This window comes from Aethalodelphis obliquidens, unplaced genomic scaffold (assembly GCF_003676395.1).
Source record: "Aethalodelphis obliquidens isolate GAN/ISIS:26980383/991018 unplaced genomic scaffold, ASM367639v1 scaffold23, whole genome shotgun sequence".
In the NCBI taxonomy this organism is placed as follows: Eukaryota; Metazoa; Chordata; class Mammalia; order Artiodactyla; family Delphinidae; genus Aethalodelphis; species Aethalodelphis obliquidens.
In genome coordinates this window covers 23,392,107-23,409,574 of record NW_020837967.1, presented here as the reverse complement: position 1 = coordinate 23,409,574, position 17,468 = coordinate 23,392,107, and the positions used below count along the sequence as shown (strand labels likewise).

The 17,468-nt window shown below is 39.9% G+C and overlaps 1 protein-coding gene across 4 annotated transcripts in view; it reads right to left on the bottom strand.

Moving 5' to 3' along the window:
- EPC1 (enhancer of polycomb 1) overlaps positions 1–17,468 on the bottom strand; it is a 95,038-nt gene that overhangs the window by 27,738 nt on the left and 49,832 nt on the right. For all 4 annotated transcript variants that reach the window (XM_027121988.1, XM_027121987.1, XM_027121986.1 and 1 more), the window contains exon 2: positions 1,771–1,930. In XM_027121988.1, the coding sequence (XP_026977789.1) occupies positions 1,771–1,930 (160 nt within the window). The remainder of the gene's footprint in view (positions 1–1,770; positions 1,931–17,468) is intronic.

Below are 17,468 nucleotides of genomic sequence, written 5' to 3'. Positions count from 1 at the left end.
ATTTTTCCCCAAATAATTTACAATTCTGCTCCCATTTTATTACTATTATTTGATTACAATGTCAGCAAAGTCAATTCCTTTTTAAAGATAGTCCCTTTTGACTCTTCTGACCACAATTTAATCCATGAGCTACGAATAAAATGTGGTTTGTGAATTTTGGTCATCAATAAGCAACTATTTGTAAAACATGCATTCAAATTTTTTTTTCTGATAGTAATGATAATGTAAATTGATTAATGTAATTTTACCTTGCTCAGTGCTGCTTTAACCTAAAAGCCTGTATTCGTGAGATAATACAGCCTGTGGCTGTGGAATGCAGTGTGGCTCTAGTTCACGTGTAGAGGAAGGATCAGTTCTGGTACTTTCACACTGACATGATTTTCCAGAGAACTAATTTTTAGGTCCTAATATTGGTCAAAATTGTTTAGAATGTCTGTGTCTGACATGTTATTAAACATGTGAGTGGGCAAGAAAACACATGCTGCTTGTTTGGTTCACTTCAAAGTAGCCTTTAATAAATTGGAAAATTTTCTTTTTTTTCTAAAGGAAGTCAGGAAGATTAGGTACAAGTCAGAGGTAAAGATGAAAAAACATTACAAGTTAAAACTATCAAATGCCAATACAGAACTGATAAGAGTCAATACAGGCATTACGTCTACTTTTAGTTTTCATATTCAAGAAATAGTTAAAAAAAAAATGCTTAGAATCCAGGACAGGAACTAGATCATCTGGAGAGAGGTTAAATGAGTCAGAAAAGTAGTTAATAAGCTGGAAACTGGTTAAAGCTAGTTTCTCTATGTCCGTAGAAAGAACAATAAAAACAAAACAGATTTATATTGTCCTGAGAAAAAGCTGAAACAGGCCCCTGGAAAAACCTCTTGATCATAAAGGTCAGCAAGACCACAATGAAAGCTGTAGCAATTTTACCTTAGTAACCTTTCAATTATCTGTTTAAGTTGTCCACTATGTGGGGACTGAGTGAATGAAATATATTTGCCTAAGTCTACAAGCTCTCAGCTGTTCATCATCATATGTGATTAGCTATCAAAGCATCATTTCCAATGAAGAGCCTATCAGTACCAAGTGAGACAAGTTACCAATTAAAAATGCTATATTTATAAAAATTAGGGGAATTCTCTGGCAGTCAGGTGGTAAGGACTCAGCACTTTCACTGCCAAGGGTCTAGGTTTGATCCCTGGTTAGGGAACTAAGATCCCACAAGCCGCGCAGCTCGGCCAAAAAAGAAAAAAACGAAAAATATTAGTAGAAACACAGACGGGGTTGGCAGACTACAGTCCGTAGGCCAATACTGGGTTGCCATCTGTTTTAGTCAATACAGTTTTATTGGAACACAGAGTAAAATAGCTGTGACAGAGACTGAATGACCCGCAAAGCCTGAAATACTTACAGAAAAGGTTTGCTGACCTCTGACTTCTATTAAGAAATTCTTTAAGGCAATTAACATTACTATTTCTGAAGAGTAAGAAAATGATCTCTACATCTAAGGTATATTCTTTATCCTACTCATCTACAGTAGCATAAGGTCCCATATTGAGATGAAGCTAAAAATCTGGGATGAAAATGCTATCTTTTCTGTCAGGCAGAGAGCTCAAGCACAATTATAAAAGGTGAAAATGGGCTCTAATAACTCTCAAGCTGATTCTGGTCAGTGAAGTGGGTACTGAAAATGGCCCCGAACTGATAAAAACCTGCCGAGAGTTACAGAAGAAGAGAATGCACAGTACAGTTACCAGAAGAGGAATTACTTACGCTGTATGTGAATGAGCTGCTTTGGCATCCTGAACTCCCCGGGGTAAATGGACTCATAGTAAGCGATGTTGCTTTCTGCCTCCGGGACTGGAATGACCATGTTGTCCCTCTTCTCGCCATACACCTGCTGTGCCGAGATAGCCCGCTGAAGATGGTGTTCCTAAAAAGAGGGAAAAAGAGGTAAAGTTGCGTATTAAAAAACTAGCAAACAGAACATGTAGCCTCATGAAGAGGTTTTCATTTGTTTTTAAAATAGAGGAATTTTAGTAGCCTTGCAAGGATGCTAACAATACAGTTGTGGTAAAAACATTTTGAATAGAAACAAGATTTTGTCAGATACACTGTATATTTCCTCAATTTAAGAAAAGGTACTACACCGAAATTGAGAGTTAAATTATACAAAAGATTCCAAAAACTGACTAAAACTGTTATTAAAGTTTGCATTTTATAGGGACTTCCCTGGTGGTGCAGTGGTTAAGAATCCGCCCGCCAATGCAGGGGACACGGGTTCGAGCCCTGGTCCGGGAAGATCCCACATGCCTCGGACCAACTAAGCCCGTGCAGCACGACTACTGAGCCTGCGCTCTAGAACGCGCGAGCCACAACTACTGAGCCCACGTGCCACAACTACCGAAGCCCGCGTGCCTAGAGCCCACGCTCCGCAACAAGAGAAGCCACCGCAGTGAGAAGCCTGCGCACCGCAACCAAGAGTAGCCCCCGCTCGCCGCAACTAGAGAAAGCCCATGCACAGCAACGAAGACTCACCGCAGCCAAAAATAAATAAGTAATAAATTTATTTTTAAAAAAGAAGTTTGCATTCTACAGATGAGACTGTTTTAAAAAGAGGGTTAAAACATTCGAACGTACTGTATGACGAAAGCAGGCTTTGTATAAAAAATATTTTATCGATTCTAATTGCTTATTCATACAGTGTTTCATAAATGTCATACAAATCAACTAATACGATCATTCCAAAGAAGGGTACAGATTATTGTCTCCATTTTTCATTCACGAAGCTGACACGGATTCAAACCTGGTCTGTGTTTCGAGTAATAACCTTTCTTCTGAATTTCCGGAGCCCTTTTTGAACGGTAGTAAAGTATAGGGATTGAAGGCAAAGGCTCCAGAGTTTGTGACTCCCGGCAAGACACTTCATTCTTCTAAATCTGTTTCCTCCAGGAAAAGAAAAATAGAATCTTCCACGGATGGCTGGAGATTTAAGGAAGCTAAATGCGCGTTAAGTGTTTAGTACAACGCTCGGCAGTTACAGGTGCTCAAAATAAGCTTCGGTTGAGGTGCCACACAGAAAGATTTTCACCAGCTGCCACAGAAATATCTGTTCTCACCCACCCCATCATCATTGAATTTTGATAAACATTTCATTAAATTTAAGCTAGTTTTTAAAATACTGTATATAAAGTACAAGTTGAAGGATGAAAAACATTCCAACAGTATGAAAACAAAAAATTCCAGTCTTCATACGTAGCCTCTGTTAATGTTACATATACGTATATATCAATTCACACCTAGGATTCTGCTGCGCAACATACAGAGCTTTATCCCTAGGGCTTTGGTCCCTTGACATACCTCGGAGATTTTTCCATACTGATACTTTCACTACCATTTTTGCAACAGCTGCATTGTATTCCACTATGTGGATGTACCGTAACTTATTTAACCAGACACGAATTGATAGGGAAAAAACCCTGGAAGCAACTTAAATGCCTATCCTTCTCCCTGAACGCTGCAAAAACCAATCCTGTACTACTATATGTATGAGACACCTTTGTGAGCCCGTGAAAGCATCTGTAGGACAAGAGACGGAAGCGCTCAAAGGGTATATGAAGTTACAGCGCATATTCCTACCACTCCTTGCAGTAACTCCTTAACATCTCTTTTCAATTTTAAAATGACCCATTTTATTTTAGGTTAATTTCTTTACAATGAGTTTTTCTTCCCTTACGTGTTGCTGTTTGCTCATTTTCAAAAGTGCTGCTTTTCTTTTTCTCATTGATGTTTAAATATGTGGATTATTTTCCTTTTCAATATTAAGGAAATTAGCCCCCATGTAATAAAACTGACAACTGTTTTCCTGAAGTTTGACTTCTGATTTTGTTTAGAGGATTTTTTCCACACAGGAAAGTTCTATTAGTCAAATTTATTAACCTTTTCCTTTATGATTCTGTCATCCTTAGTAACAGGTATAAATCGTATAGTCACAAACTAGGGTGTGTAAACAAAACCTTTCATTTTTATAACTCAACGTATCTTTGATTCAGGCTGCCTTGTGGCTCCTGGGAGCTGGTAGAAACTAAGTGTGAGGGGGGGAGGGGTGACTCCGAACAGCCTATGGGCGTGTGTACTGGCCCTTGTGCCCTCTGACACAGGGTGCTTCTGAGCCCCAGGGGGGAAATCAATCACAGGTGTACTCTTCTCCTCTCAGATACCCTCAAAGAGCAAGAGAAATTTTCTGTGACCTATGCCCCCTACTTACATCAAACTCAAGGAGGGAGCGGGGGAGTGAGGCACACTATTCTTCATTTGCATTTTGTCCTTAATCCATTAGCATTTCTCTGTGTAGGTGAACATGTGAGAGACGGTTTATTTTTTTGTATACGGAGAGACAGCAAGCCATCTCGAAGGGTGTATGAACGTCATGCATAAAATCACCTATTCCCTATTTTAATGACTAAAAATGTGCCTTTCTCAGAATTCCACTTGCACTTGGGAGTATTTCCAAGTTCTTTTGCCCTCCTCTACTCAACTGCCTCCTCTGCTAGTATTTAACGTGTTTTTCAAAGTGCAGCCGCAGACTACATTTTATTATCTAGTGCTGACTAGATACTAAATTCACTCCTCATGATTCTTTTTCAGAAATTTCCTGGCTATTTCATTCATTTCTCTAGATGAACCACAATGAAAATTACTTTCTAGGTGTGAAATGGGACCACTAAGGCTTTAGATTTCTTACAGGCACTGTAGTGTGGTGGTGAAGAACATGATTTGTAATCAGGAGCGCTCTGGATTGGAAGGTTGGCTCCACCGTTTACTAGCTCCATGACTTTGGGACTTGGGACAAGATATTCATACCAGCAAGTTTTATTACCTATAAATGTATACTGTGTACCTACCATATGGGATTGTGGTTAAGATAAAATGGCTGAGACACACTACCTACCTAAAACGTGGTAGCAAATGTGTACCTTTCATTACTAGAGAAGCTGAAGATTTACCATATGCTTGTTACCATTCCTATTCTTCCTAGTGTTAACAGCATTCTGTAGAAAGACTTCCTTATCTTTATATCCATTTTCCTAGAATCATGAAATCAAACTTTTTATCAATATTATAGTAAATACTGCTTTAAAAAAATCTTCCATGTGTTTTTTTGTTTTATAAAATATTCGACAAAATTTCCTCATAAGGAACATAAGGAGCCAAGATATGTACAATATACAACAAATATGTTCTTCTAAGCCTTAAAAATCACTCAACAACTGGTGTGTAACTATAACCTTAAACCTTCCTATTTACTGTAGCCCTGTGTATGTACAAAGACTCGAGGATGGGAAGGAGACCACACACAGGTGCCGGTGTGGCTGGAGCACAGGGGGTGAGAGTGCAAAGGGGGTCAGGGTCAAATCATGCAGGGACATGGGGCATGTTACGGATTTGTCCTTGTACTAAGAGCAACAGTGGCTGAAGGATTTTAAAGATCAGCCTGGCTGCTGTCTAGAAAACGGACCATATTCTAGAAAATGCAACATGCATAGCCTTTAAATGGTTCAGAATAATATTTAATGAAATGGAAAAACCCATCAATTTATTAAGTAAAAAGACAGATCTGAAAATTGTATGTTCAGGATATTTGTATTTTATCTTTTTTAAAAGCAAAAGACATAATTGAACACACACAAATACAGGAAAAAGTCTAAAAGCAGCTGAACACGTAACAATCCTTCTCTCTCTGCCCCTTTGCTCTTCTCACTGCTCTATTTTTCCAAAGCTCTCACAGTCCTCCGACATGTCATAGCCTTGGTTTGCTTACTGTTGTCACCCCTTCCTCCCCCCGCAATCTAAGCATCGTGAGGGCAGGGATTTTTGTCTATTTTGTTCACTGCTAAATAACCACCCGAAAACAGTGCCGAGTACAAAGCATGGTGCTTAAATATCTGTTGAATGAATATGTATGTAGGTATCTGTGTGTGTACACACACACACATACCACACAGATGCAAGCAGGCACACATATGTGTCAAGTTTCAAAGTATGTACACCAGTTAACAGATCACCTCCTGGTGATATAATTTTGAAATACTCTTCTATAATTTTATTTCCCTTATTTTCTAAAATTCTTTGTAATTCTTTTTGACAAAAAATATTTGAGTACATCTCACTACATGATTTTCTAAAACAAAGGTAATTTCTGAAAGACACAATTTATTTAGTTCAGTAAAACCCTTCCCATTTAAGTCAAGTTTAGTTCCAGAGTAAAACATTACACTTGCAGCTTTCCAGGTAAAGAACGTATTTTTAAAACCCCAAACTATATACATCTACTTCCAAGAAAAAAACATTAAATTATATTAAAGTAACATTAAATTATAAGTGAAAATGAAATTTTTGCTTTGAGTAGGAAGCTGTGAAATGGTGAAGCCAAGTAATACATGAAATAAATTAGAATAAGATGAGCTATGAATTCAATTCAATAATTACTTATTGAATGCCTTGACTAAATAACTAAGATGATCCGATCCTAAATTACAATTATATAAAATGCCAGATGTTCCTGGAAGATAATATCTGTCAATGAAACTTCTAAATACATCTACTTGCAGCACTGAATAAGCCAGCCTTCCCAAACTGTGTTCACTGGAATACTTAATTTCAAATTATCAATAGGTAGTCCAATAATGAGTCTGACAGTTAAAAAAAAAAAGAGAGAACGTTGGCTTTTTAAACTTTTGGAATGAAAGCTTTTAACACGGCAATGTAAACTGTGGTTGCTCATGACAGAGGGTTCAGTCATTCCAAATCTATGACCACAGAATCATTTTTTCAGAAAGTATCCATTAATAGCTCATGGAGAACTTTTGTAATGCAGTTTGGGAAATGCTGGTATAGGACAACAACTGGAGATACAGGGCAGAACAGCTGGGCTTAAGCTTCTCATTAATTAACTTAGTCCATATTTACTGACTGCCCACTATGTGCCTCTCCTGGGAACACAATGGTAAATAAAATAGCACGGTTCCTGACACTGTAGTAGGGAGGACAGACACTAATAAAACAGCCCTAAAAATAAACTGTAAAGTGTGATAAGTGCTGTGAAGGAAAAGAACAATGTGTTAATGGGAAATATAAATAGGAAAGGGATTTCAAGGACAGTATCACTTTCACTAGTGCCAAGTGACATTTAAGCTAGAACAGGAGTTAAAAGATTATTTTAAGAAAAGGAAGTAGCTGTGTGTGAAGACCACTTACTAGCTTGACACCCTGGGAGGGTAAAGTTTCTTTATATCATAGAATATTTATAATAACTAGGCTCAGGTGCAATTTAAGAGTTAATCATCAAAACACCAGGATCAATTCCCATTTTTCATAAAATAACAAAGGTATACCCTCTCAAATCTGATCTTACAGGGAACAAAGTAAATACTATTAAATAATCTAAAGAATTTTAAGATAGTCAACCTTACATAAAATGGAATCAGATGAATCGTAACTTACGATTAGGCAATTTACTTTAAAAGCCTCTTGCGCTGCAAGTAATGATAATGTTTTCTATACATAGCAACGTGAACAATAAAGAAGAGGATCAGAAAAGACTGAACGATGATCTTCGGAAAGTTCAGAGGCGCACTTTCGTGTCCCCATGAACCCTGCAATTGCAGGCTCCAAATATTCACTTTTGTTACTTCAGCCCACCGGGCGCACTGGAAGAGCGTGGGCTTTAGAGACAGAGACCCAGGCAGGAATCTTAGCTTCCTCCTCAGACCCTAAGTCCAGCAAGTCACTCTGCTACTTATTTTTATTATTTGTTTTATATACATATCTCTTTTTTTTCTTACCCGTCTTTCCCTCTTTTCTTTCCAGCACTTAATGTTTTTTCTTTTACTTTCCCCTTTGTTATTTTTGCTTACCCCTAGAAAATTTCTGCCTTTTCAGGTGGTAATGGTCTCTTTGATAAAAACATTGGTAATTAATGCAAAATGTTTAACTGGTTATAAACAGGGCATATCACAAATTTGAGAAGTCAGAAAATATCATTTTTATTGATTAAGAGTGACATTAGGTATCGGTAGATAAGACCCATCTGAAGGGACAGTACTGTGTCTTAAACATCTGTTGTGTGCCTTTGCTCACACAGATGGACCATACGCCAGCCCCACTCCCAAGGAAATTCCCACTTGTTCTTCAAAGTCTGGTTTAAAATGATCTTTCTTTTTGTCTTGTTTATAGTTTCCTTTGCTGTGTAAAAGCTTTTAAGTTTCATTAGGTCCCATTTGTTTATTTTTGTTTTTATTCCCATTTCTCTAGGAGGTGGGTCAAAAAAGATCTTGCTGTGGTTTATGTCAAAAAGTGTTTGTCCTATGTTTTCCTCTAAGAGTTTGATAGTGTCTGGCCTTACATTTAGGTCTTTACTCCATTTGGAGTTTATTTTTGTGTCTGGTGTTAGGGAGTGCTCTAGTTTCATTCTTTTATAGGCAGCTGTCCAGCTTCCCAGCCCCACTTATGGAAGAGGCTGTCTTTTCTCCCGTGTATGCTCTTGCCTCCTCTGCCATCACCATCATTAATCGTTAGAGGAATGCACATCAAAACCACAATAAGGCCATTATCAGAAAATCTACAAACAATAAATGCTGGAGAGGGTGTGGAGAAGAGGGAATGTAATTGCAGTGCAATTCCCACTTGCACTGCTGGTGGGAATGTAAACCGATACAGCCACTATGGAGAACAGTATGGAGGTTCCTTAAAAAACTAAAAATAGAACTACCGGACGACCCAGCAATCCCACTACTGAGCATATACCCTGAGGAAACCATAATTCAAAAAGACACATGCACACGCCACAACTACTGAAGCCCGCGTGCCTAGAGCCCGTGCTCCACAAGAGAAGCCACCACAATGAGAAGCCCGCGAACCACAACGAAGAGTAGCCCCTGCTCACCGCTACTAGAGAAAGCCCGTGAGCAGCAATGAAGACCCAATGCAGCCAAAAATAAATAAATTAATTTAAAAAAAAAAAAGAAATGCTAAAGGAAGTTCTTCAGATGGAAGGGAAACAATAGCAGATGGAAACAGATTTATCAGGAGAGAACAAAGAACCAAATTATGGGTAAATATAAAAGATTGTTTCCCTTTTCTTAAAATGCATGTGACTGTTTAAAGCAACAATATAACAATAAATTGTGGGTTTGTAAAAAAAAAAAAAGACACATGCACCCCAATGTTCACTGCAGCTCTCTTTACAATAGCCAGGACATGGAAGCAACCTAAGTGTCCATCGACAGATGAATGAATAAAGAGGATGTGGCACATATATACAAAGGAATAATATTACTCAGCCATAAAAAGAAATGAAATTGAGTTATTTGTAGTGAGGTGGATGGACCCAGAGACTGTCATACAGAGTGAAGTAAGTCAGAAAGAGAAAAACAAATACACTATGCTAACACGTATATATGGAATCTTAAAAAAAAGGTTCTGAAGAACCTAGGGGCAGGACAGGAATAAAGAGACAGACACAGAAAATGGACTTGAGGACATGGGGTCGGAGGGCGAAGCTGGGGCGAAGTGAGAGTGGCATGTACCTATATACACAACTGAACGTAAAATAGTCGGCTGGTGGGAAGCAGCTGCATAGCACAGGGAGATCAGCTGGGTGCTCTGTGTCGACCTAGAGGGGTGGCATAGGGAGGGTGGGAGGGAGGGGATACGGGGATATATGTATGCATATGGCTGATTCGCTTTGCCATAGAAACTTTGCCAACAGAAACTAACTTTGCCAACAGAAACTAACATAGCATTGTGAAGTAATTATACTCCAATAAAGATCTATTAAAAAAAATAAAATAAAACGATCTTCCCTCTGCTTCCCCTATCTGTGCTTTTACAGCACTACATCCTCTACGTAAGAAATCGTGCTGTAATCATTTATTTGTCTACATACTGATCTCCAAAATGTTAAGCTCCTTAAGATTAGATGCTATGTATAACTAACCTTTATATCTTTTCCTTTAAAAGATGTATTCTCTTGTAGTATGGGGGACTCTCAATTCTTTTAAGGATGAGGGATAAACAAGATTATCTTTGTAATCTACTTAGCAGCTAGAACTATGTTTTCCTTTATTGCAGGTACCCAGTATTCTAAAAAATACCATTATAGAAAAATAAGGATAAGACTAAATTGAATGAAAAAAATGAAAAAGGTATTTCTACCTGCTCTATAGTAAGTTCTAATAAATATTACCAAACCAGAAAGAGTTATTCAAGGTTATACTGGGCAAATTCCTAAACAAAGATTAAATTATATCAACTTATTCATTAAGTATATTTATTTAAGAAAATAATGGCCTTAACGGTCAGCCATAACAACAATTAAGACCACATTTAGACCTTTTGGGTTACTGAATTAAAAACAGGTTATTGAAAGCAACAATATTGTATAAGATTTCTTATGGGTAAATAAGTGAGGACTAATTTGTAAAAAGCCACCTAAGAAGTTACTGAACCCCTGCTCATTTATGCAGGGAGGGCTAGACTCCACTGCCACCACAACAGAAGGGCTGAGCCGAATCACTTTCTCAGCTGCTTCCTGACGACTTTCCTGAGAACCAGACAGCCATGCCTATTCAGGAACAGTGCTCCAGCAAGGGCTCCCAGGTTCTGCATCCGAACACCCAGCTCTTGCCTGGCTCATTACGACAGCCTTCTGACTGGTTTCCCTGCTTCCATTTCTGTCTGTCTTCATGCAATAATCAGAGTAATCTGTTAATATACAAGTCAGACCATGCCATTCTTCCGTTAGAACATTCCAATTATTTCCCACCTCACTCAGAATAAAAGCCAAAGTTCTTAAAACTGCTTACAAGGTCCAACAGGATGTGCACATTCCCCTTCCTTGTTGTGCCCAGGCAACCCTTACTTCCATCCTGCTCTTGTCATACTAGATTCCTTGCTCTCTGTCAAACTCAGAATGGCTTGCGCTTCCTCACTTTCTTCAAATCTTGGTTCAAAAGTCCCCTTTGCAGACAGAGCATTCTTCACCAGCTCTTCCACTCTACGGTCCCCAGAATGGCTACAACTGAGAAGGCTGACCACACCGAACAACTCTGAGGATGAGGAACAACTCCAACTCTCAGACACGGTTAGTGAGAAAAAGGGGCGGCGGATCTCATGAAACCAGACATACACGTTGCACAGGGCCCAGCAATCCCACTCCTAGGTATTTACCTAGGAGAAATGAGGACGCAAGCCCACAAAAGGACCTGAATGAGAATGTTCATACGGTTTTATTATTCGTAATAGCCCCAAAGTGGAAACAGCCCGAACGTCCATCATCAGGACTGGTGCACAAACTGCGGTTCGGTGACACAACGGAGGACCACCCAGCAACACAGCGGAACAAACCACCTACGCATGGCATGACACGGGCAAGTCCCCAAAACACTGGGGTGAGGGAAAATAGCTCTGCACAAGACAGTCCACACTCTGAGTCCATTTATGTGACGTTTCAAAACAAGCAACATTAATCTACGGTAAAAAAAAAAAAAAAGAAAGAAAAAAGAAAAACAGTAGCTGCTTCTGAGGCCTGGGGGCAAGGATTGACTGGAATGGGAATGAAAGAATTTTCTGGGATGATGGTAAAGTTCCATATCTTGTTGGGGGATGGGTTAGACAAGTAGGCGAATTTGTCAAAATCCAGCTAATATACACCAAGTATTTGTGAATTTCTTTGCATGTAAATTTTACCTCAGAAGAAAAAAAAAACAGTAAATAAATGCTGAACTCTAATTAATGATATGTATGCTGAAGTATTTAGGGAAACATGCACTGATGTCTGTAATTTACTTAGAAATGCATCAAAACAAGAAGGATTGATGGATGCAGAGATGAACAGATGTGTGATAAAGCAAAGTAGAGTGAAATGTTAATGGTGGAGTCTAGCCACGGGGTACATGGGTGGTCACTATAAAATGCTTGCAACCTCACAGTACGTTTGAAATTTTTCATAGTAAAATGTTGCAAAAAATACGGAATCTCTCCCCCTCAACCCTGTTCTATCCCACTACCCTGCTTTATTTTGCTGGGTAGCACTTACCTCCTCACAGACTACTGAATTTACTTATTGTTTTGTTCATCGTCTGTCTCTTCTCCCCAAAATGTAAGATGCACGAAGGATAGGAATTCTTTTTTGCTTTGTCTACCCCAGATCCAGTATTGTGCCTAACACATACAAGTATACAATAAATGTTTGTTGAACAAATGTGCCAGTGAAACTACAACAATTTTTTTTTTTTTTTTTTTTGCGGTACGCGGGCCTCTCACTGCTGTGGCCTCTCCCGCTGCACAGCACAGGCTCCGGACGCGCAGGCTCAGCGGCCATGGCTCACGGGCCCAGCCTCTCCGCGGCATGTGGGATCTTCCCGGACCGGGGCACGAACCCGTGTCCCCTGCCTCGGCAGGCGGACTCTCAGCCACTGAGCCACCAGGGAAGCCCTACAACAGTTATTTAAGGTCCACAAACTGTTCTGGTTTGGAATGGACTTCCTTAAAAGAAAATACGATTAAATTTCATAAAAGCAAAAAATAAAAAAAGACAAACGCATTTTGCTTTTGTGCTTAAAATACTCGGGGTAAACACTTAAAATAGCTGAAGACAGATTAGACTACTTGGCAAGAAAAAGAGCAGTTCGATACTTATATTTTCTACAAGAAATAAATGGTAAAAGATTCTATTACTCTCTACTCCTCTCACTTAAAGCTCAGTACTCTGAAATTATTTTACTTCTAGACTATAAAACAGTAAAGGAAGACCTTTGCTAAGGTATGGGTAAAACTGTCCAGTCTTCTTGTTTCTCGTCAGTGTGAAGTATTTGTCAATTTGGTACTTATAACATATTCAGGACTTAAAGTTGCTAAGAAGCACAGGAAAGGCAGCCCTAGGCAAAATTCAGTTTACTTTTTTACTTTTTGTTTTTGTTTTTTTTTTGGCGGTATGCGGGCCTCTCACTGTTGTGCCCTGTCCCGTTGCGGAGCACAGGCTCCGGACGCGCAGGCTCAGCGGCCATGGCTCACGGGCGCAGCGGCTCCGCGGCATGTGGGATCTTCCCGGACCGGGGCACGAACCCGTGTCCCCTACATCGGCAGGCGGACTCTCAACCACTGCGCCACCAGGGAAGCCCTTCAGTTTAATTTTGATCCTCACCTTCTCATGTCCCTTATTTGTACCCCTGACATCCCTTTGGACGTGGGCTGTTAGTGCTGTGCTTATTAAGAGTCTGCCTGCCCAGTGTGATGTTTGGCAATGTGAAAGGGAAGGGACTGAAATTAGTTTCTTTCTACTCTCATAAAATTACAATCTAATCAGAATGTTTCCCTAAAAATTAAAGTTAAAACAGCTCAAAAAGCTCTTGTTTCTGTTTATAATCTTTATGCTGAGGATTTCTGCACCTCCAATGTACCCCAGAGAGCTAGTCATCTGCCGTTATTTAATACCTTTTAACCCATGCAGTCAAATAAAATACAAACATGTTTCTCATTTTGGGGGGTTAGACCCTAAAGCAACAGCACTGAATAAACTTAACATCTAATTTAAACTTATCGAAAACTAAACATGTTTCTATAGGCTAATACAAACAAATGCTATACCAAGTCTTAGTCCTTAGCCCTGCACATACTCACTCTTGCAATTTCATCCACTATCATGGCTTTAACTACCATTTGCACGCTGATGACACAATTCAAAATCTTACTCTCTAGCACAGATTTCTGTTGAACGTTAGGCACATGTAGAAAGACCTCTTACTCTATATTCCACTGACATATCTCGTGTTAACATCAACGTCCCCATCTGCCGACTCTCCAAACCTGTTCCTCCTTGTGTCTTATCAATTTCAGTGAATCGCACCATCGTACATCCAGTCACCCAGTCAGAAGCCTTGATTTTTCCAGCTCCCTTTTGCTTCCTACGTCCCCATTTCCAAATCAGGCACCAGATCTTATAAACTTCTCCTTCATGTCTAGAAATTATTCAGTGCTTTCTCATCCCACTGTCACATCCAGGCTGCAGCTAGCCTTCTCACCTCTAGCATCACACTATTCTCCACTTCCCTTCTGTAGCTACCGTCAGTGGTCTTCCTCAAAAAGTATGGGGAATTCCCTGGCAGTCCAGCGGTTAAGACTCTGAGACTCCACTGCAGGGGGCACGAGTTTGATCCCTGGTCAGGGAACTAAGATCCTGCAAGCCACATGGTATGGCCAAAAAAAAAAGTCTGATCACGATACTCTCACACTTAATCCTTGGCTCTCTATTGCCTTTACGATCCTGGCGTGGCAAAATGGGGTCCCTGATGGTCGAGCTCTAGCTAATTCTGCCAGTCCACCACCATACCACTTTCTACCCTGAACTTCACACGCCAGCCACAGGGAGCACCTAGTGGCACCTTCTAATAATATCTACATGTAAGGCTGCTCCCTGTGTTTTAAGTCCATCTAAACCTCTCTCATTTCTTTCTAATTCTACTAGCATGTCTACCCCTCTTTTAAAAAGTCTTTGACGACAGTTACAGGAGACTATCACAGTGGTAGTAACACAGAAAACAGGTACAGCTGATTTTTAAATTGTCTGTTCAATTAAGATCTTTATGAAACTGGAAACCAAACAACTCTGAATCCAGAAAGAATATTTCCTGACAGTGGTTTCACCCCTTAACTACCTGTCTCACACATACCAGAGGGACAGGGTACAGCAGGTAGGAAAGAACACCAAGACAAAGAACAAACTCAGTAAGAAGATACTTTAAAAACACATTCATCTTGGATAAAATGTTAATCTTCGTGGAAGAAATGACTTCGGGAAGTCTTTTTTAGCTTTGGGTTATAAAGCCTTAGGCTTTACTACTATGCCTACTAATTCATATTTCCAGAACTAAAATAATAGCTGACATTTGCGAAGCATTTATTACATGCCAGGACTGAGCTTCACATTCTTATTTCATTGTTTCATTTAAAGCTCATAAATAGACAGATAAAGAGATGGCAACTACCCCCCCTATTTCACAGATAATAAACTTGCCTGTGTTCATAGAGTTAGCTGGACTCGAACCCAGCTGTGACTTGAGTACAAGCTCTTATCAACTTTACTACATCGACTCTCAAAAGGATGTAGATTCCCCACAGATTACTTACTAATTCAAGGGAAAACTAGCAACGATACAGTGGAGACACTGGGCCACACCTTGACTGGGTGATCAAAATGAACATTACCGGGGCTTCCCTGGTGGCGCAGTGGTTGGAAGTCTGCCTGCCGATGCAGGTGATACAGGTTCGTGCCCCGGTCCGGGAAGATCCCACATGCCGCGGAGCGGCTGGGCCCGTGAGCCATGGCCGCTGAGCCTGCGCGTCCGGAGCCTGTGCTCCGCAACGGGAGAGGCCACAACAGTGAGAGGCCCACGTACCACAAAAAAAAAAAAAAAAAAAAAAGGACATTACCAATGAGGGGCAGAGAGATATATGTGCCTCTGAATGTGATGCCATGAGAATATAACATCATTTATATAATGTGCTAGCTGGTAATGCAACACCTGAATGTAACCGAGAAAACATGAGACAAACCCAAAATGGGATCACCCTATTCAAAAAAAATCAAAGGGACTCTAATCTTTAAAAATGTCCACATCATAAAAGATGAAACACTTGCTGAAATATTTAGGGGTAAAGGGCCATGATATAGGCAACTAATCTCAAATGGTTTGGAAAAAAAAATACATGCGTGTGCATGTGTATGTATGACAGAATGGGTGTATGGAAAAACATAAACAAAGCAAATGGGACACGATGGTAACAATCAGTATACATGGGTGTACTCCCCTTTTTCTTGCAACTTTTCTGTAAGTTTGAAATTATTTCCAAATACAGCTGACTACCCTTGAACAACTCGGGGGCTAGGAGCATAGACCCTGCCCCCCCCCGTCAGTCGAATATCTGAGTATAACTTTACAGTGGGCTCCCTGCATCTGCGGTTCTGCATCCATGGATCCAACCAACCACGGATCTGTAGTGGTGTAGTCTTTTTTTGGCCACTCGGCACGGCATGTGGGATCATAGTTCTCTGACCAGGGATCGAACCCGTGCCCCCTGCAATGGGAGCGCAGAGTCGTAACAACTGGACCGCCAGGGAAGGCCTGTAGTGGTGTAGTTTTTATAGAAAAAAATCCATGTATAAGTGGATCTGCACAGTGCAAACCTATGTTGTTCAAGGGTCAACTGTAATAGTTGTTTTCTTTAAGCTAAGAGCAGAACGAAATGGTGAGGGGGGAAATAGTAGACTGTATACTCAAGAGCAAGAGATGTAAATTCTTCTTCCAGAATTGCTAAGTAACTGCATGATCTCCTAAGTCAGTGAGACCAGAGAGCCTCAGAATACCGTCTTCTGAATATAGTTCTAGGGACATAATTAGCTGTTCTATGAGTTCTGTGATTAAATAATTTTGGAAAACGCACAGACAGTAACAGACAACGTTGAACAGTTTCTTTACAGAAGCATCCTCAGTGGTTTTGCATTTGCTGAAATGCACCATGATTTTCCAAATGAGTAATATAGAAGTCAACATTTCCTAATTATGTACTGACCACTGTTAGTGTGATTTATATAAATGTTTGGTGGGACCAAGCCTTTAATTTTCAGTATTAAAAAGTAAGGTTGAGGGGTGGTGGTGGGATGAACTGGGAGATTGGGATTGACATGTATACACTAATATGTATAAAACAGCTAACTAATAAGAACCTGCTATAGAAAAATAAATAAAATAAAATTCAAAAAACAGAAAGAGTAAGGCAAACATTAAAATAAAGTTGCAGTTAAACAGTGGTACAGGAAACACTCTCTTCTACAATAACAGACTTTATCCGTTTGGAGAAATATAACCTCCTGACTCCACTGTTCAACTCATAGTGAGGTAAGTTTACTAAATTTATTTTTAAAAAGGAGGGCTGTATTACGATGTAAGACTATGAAATCTCTGGCAATAGGTCTCCCTTGTACGGACAATAATACAGACTAGGGTTTGGCAAGCTGTTGCCAGCGAGGCAAATCTGGCCCACCACCTGTTTCTGTAAATACTTTATTAGAACACAGCCGCACGTGCTCATTTACATATTGCCCGCGGCTGCTTTGCTCCATAACAGCAGAAGAGCTGTGACAGAGACTGTTAAGGCCTGCAAAGCCTAAAATATTTACTATCTGACTGTCCACAGAAAGTCTGCAGACTCTTCATGCAGATACAGTTATTTACGCTCTGTTTAATGCCTGAGATTCAGCAGTCTGGCGGATCACTGGCACACACAGAGCACGCTCTGCTATTTACACGATGAACATGACAAAAGAGGGAAGCTCATTAAGTAAAAAAAATCACTATATTAGACCCTACATTAGACACTTAATCTTCATTCTGAAGGTGTATTATTATAATACC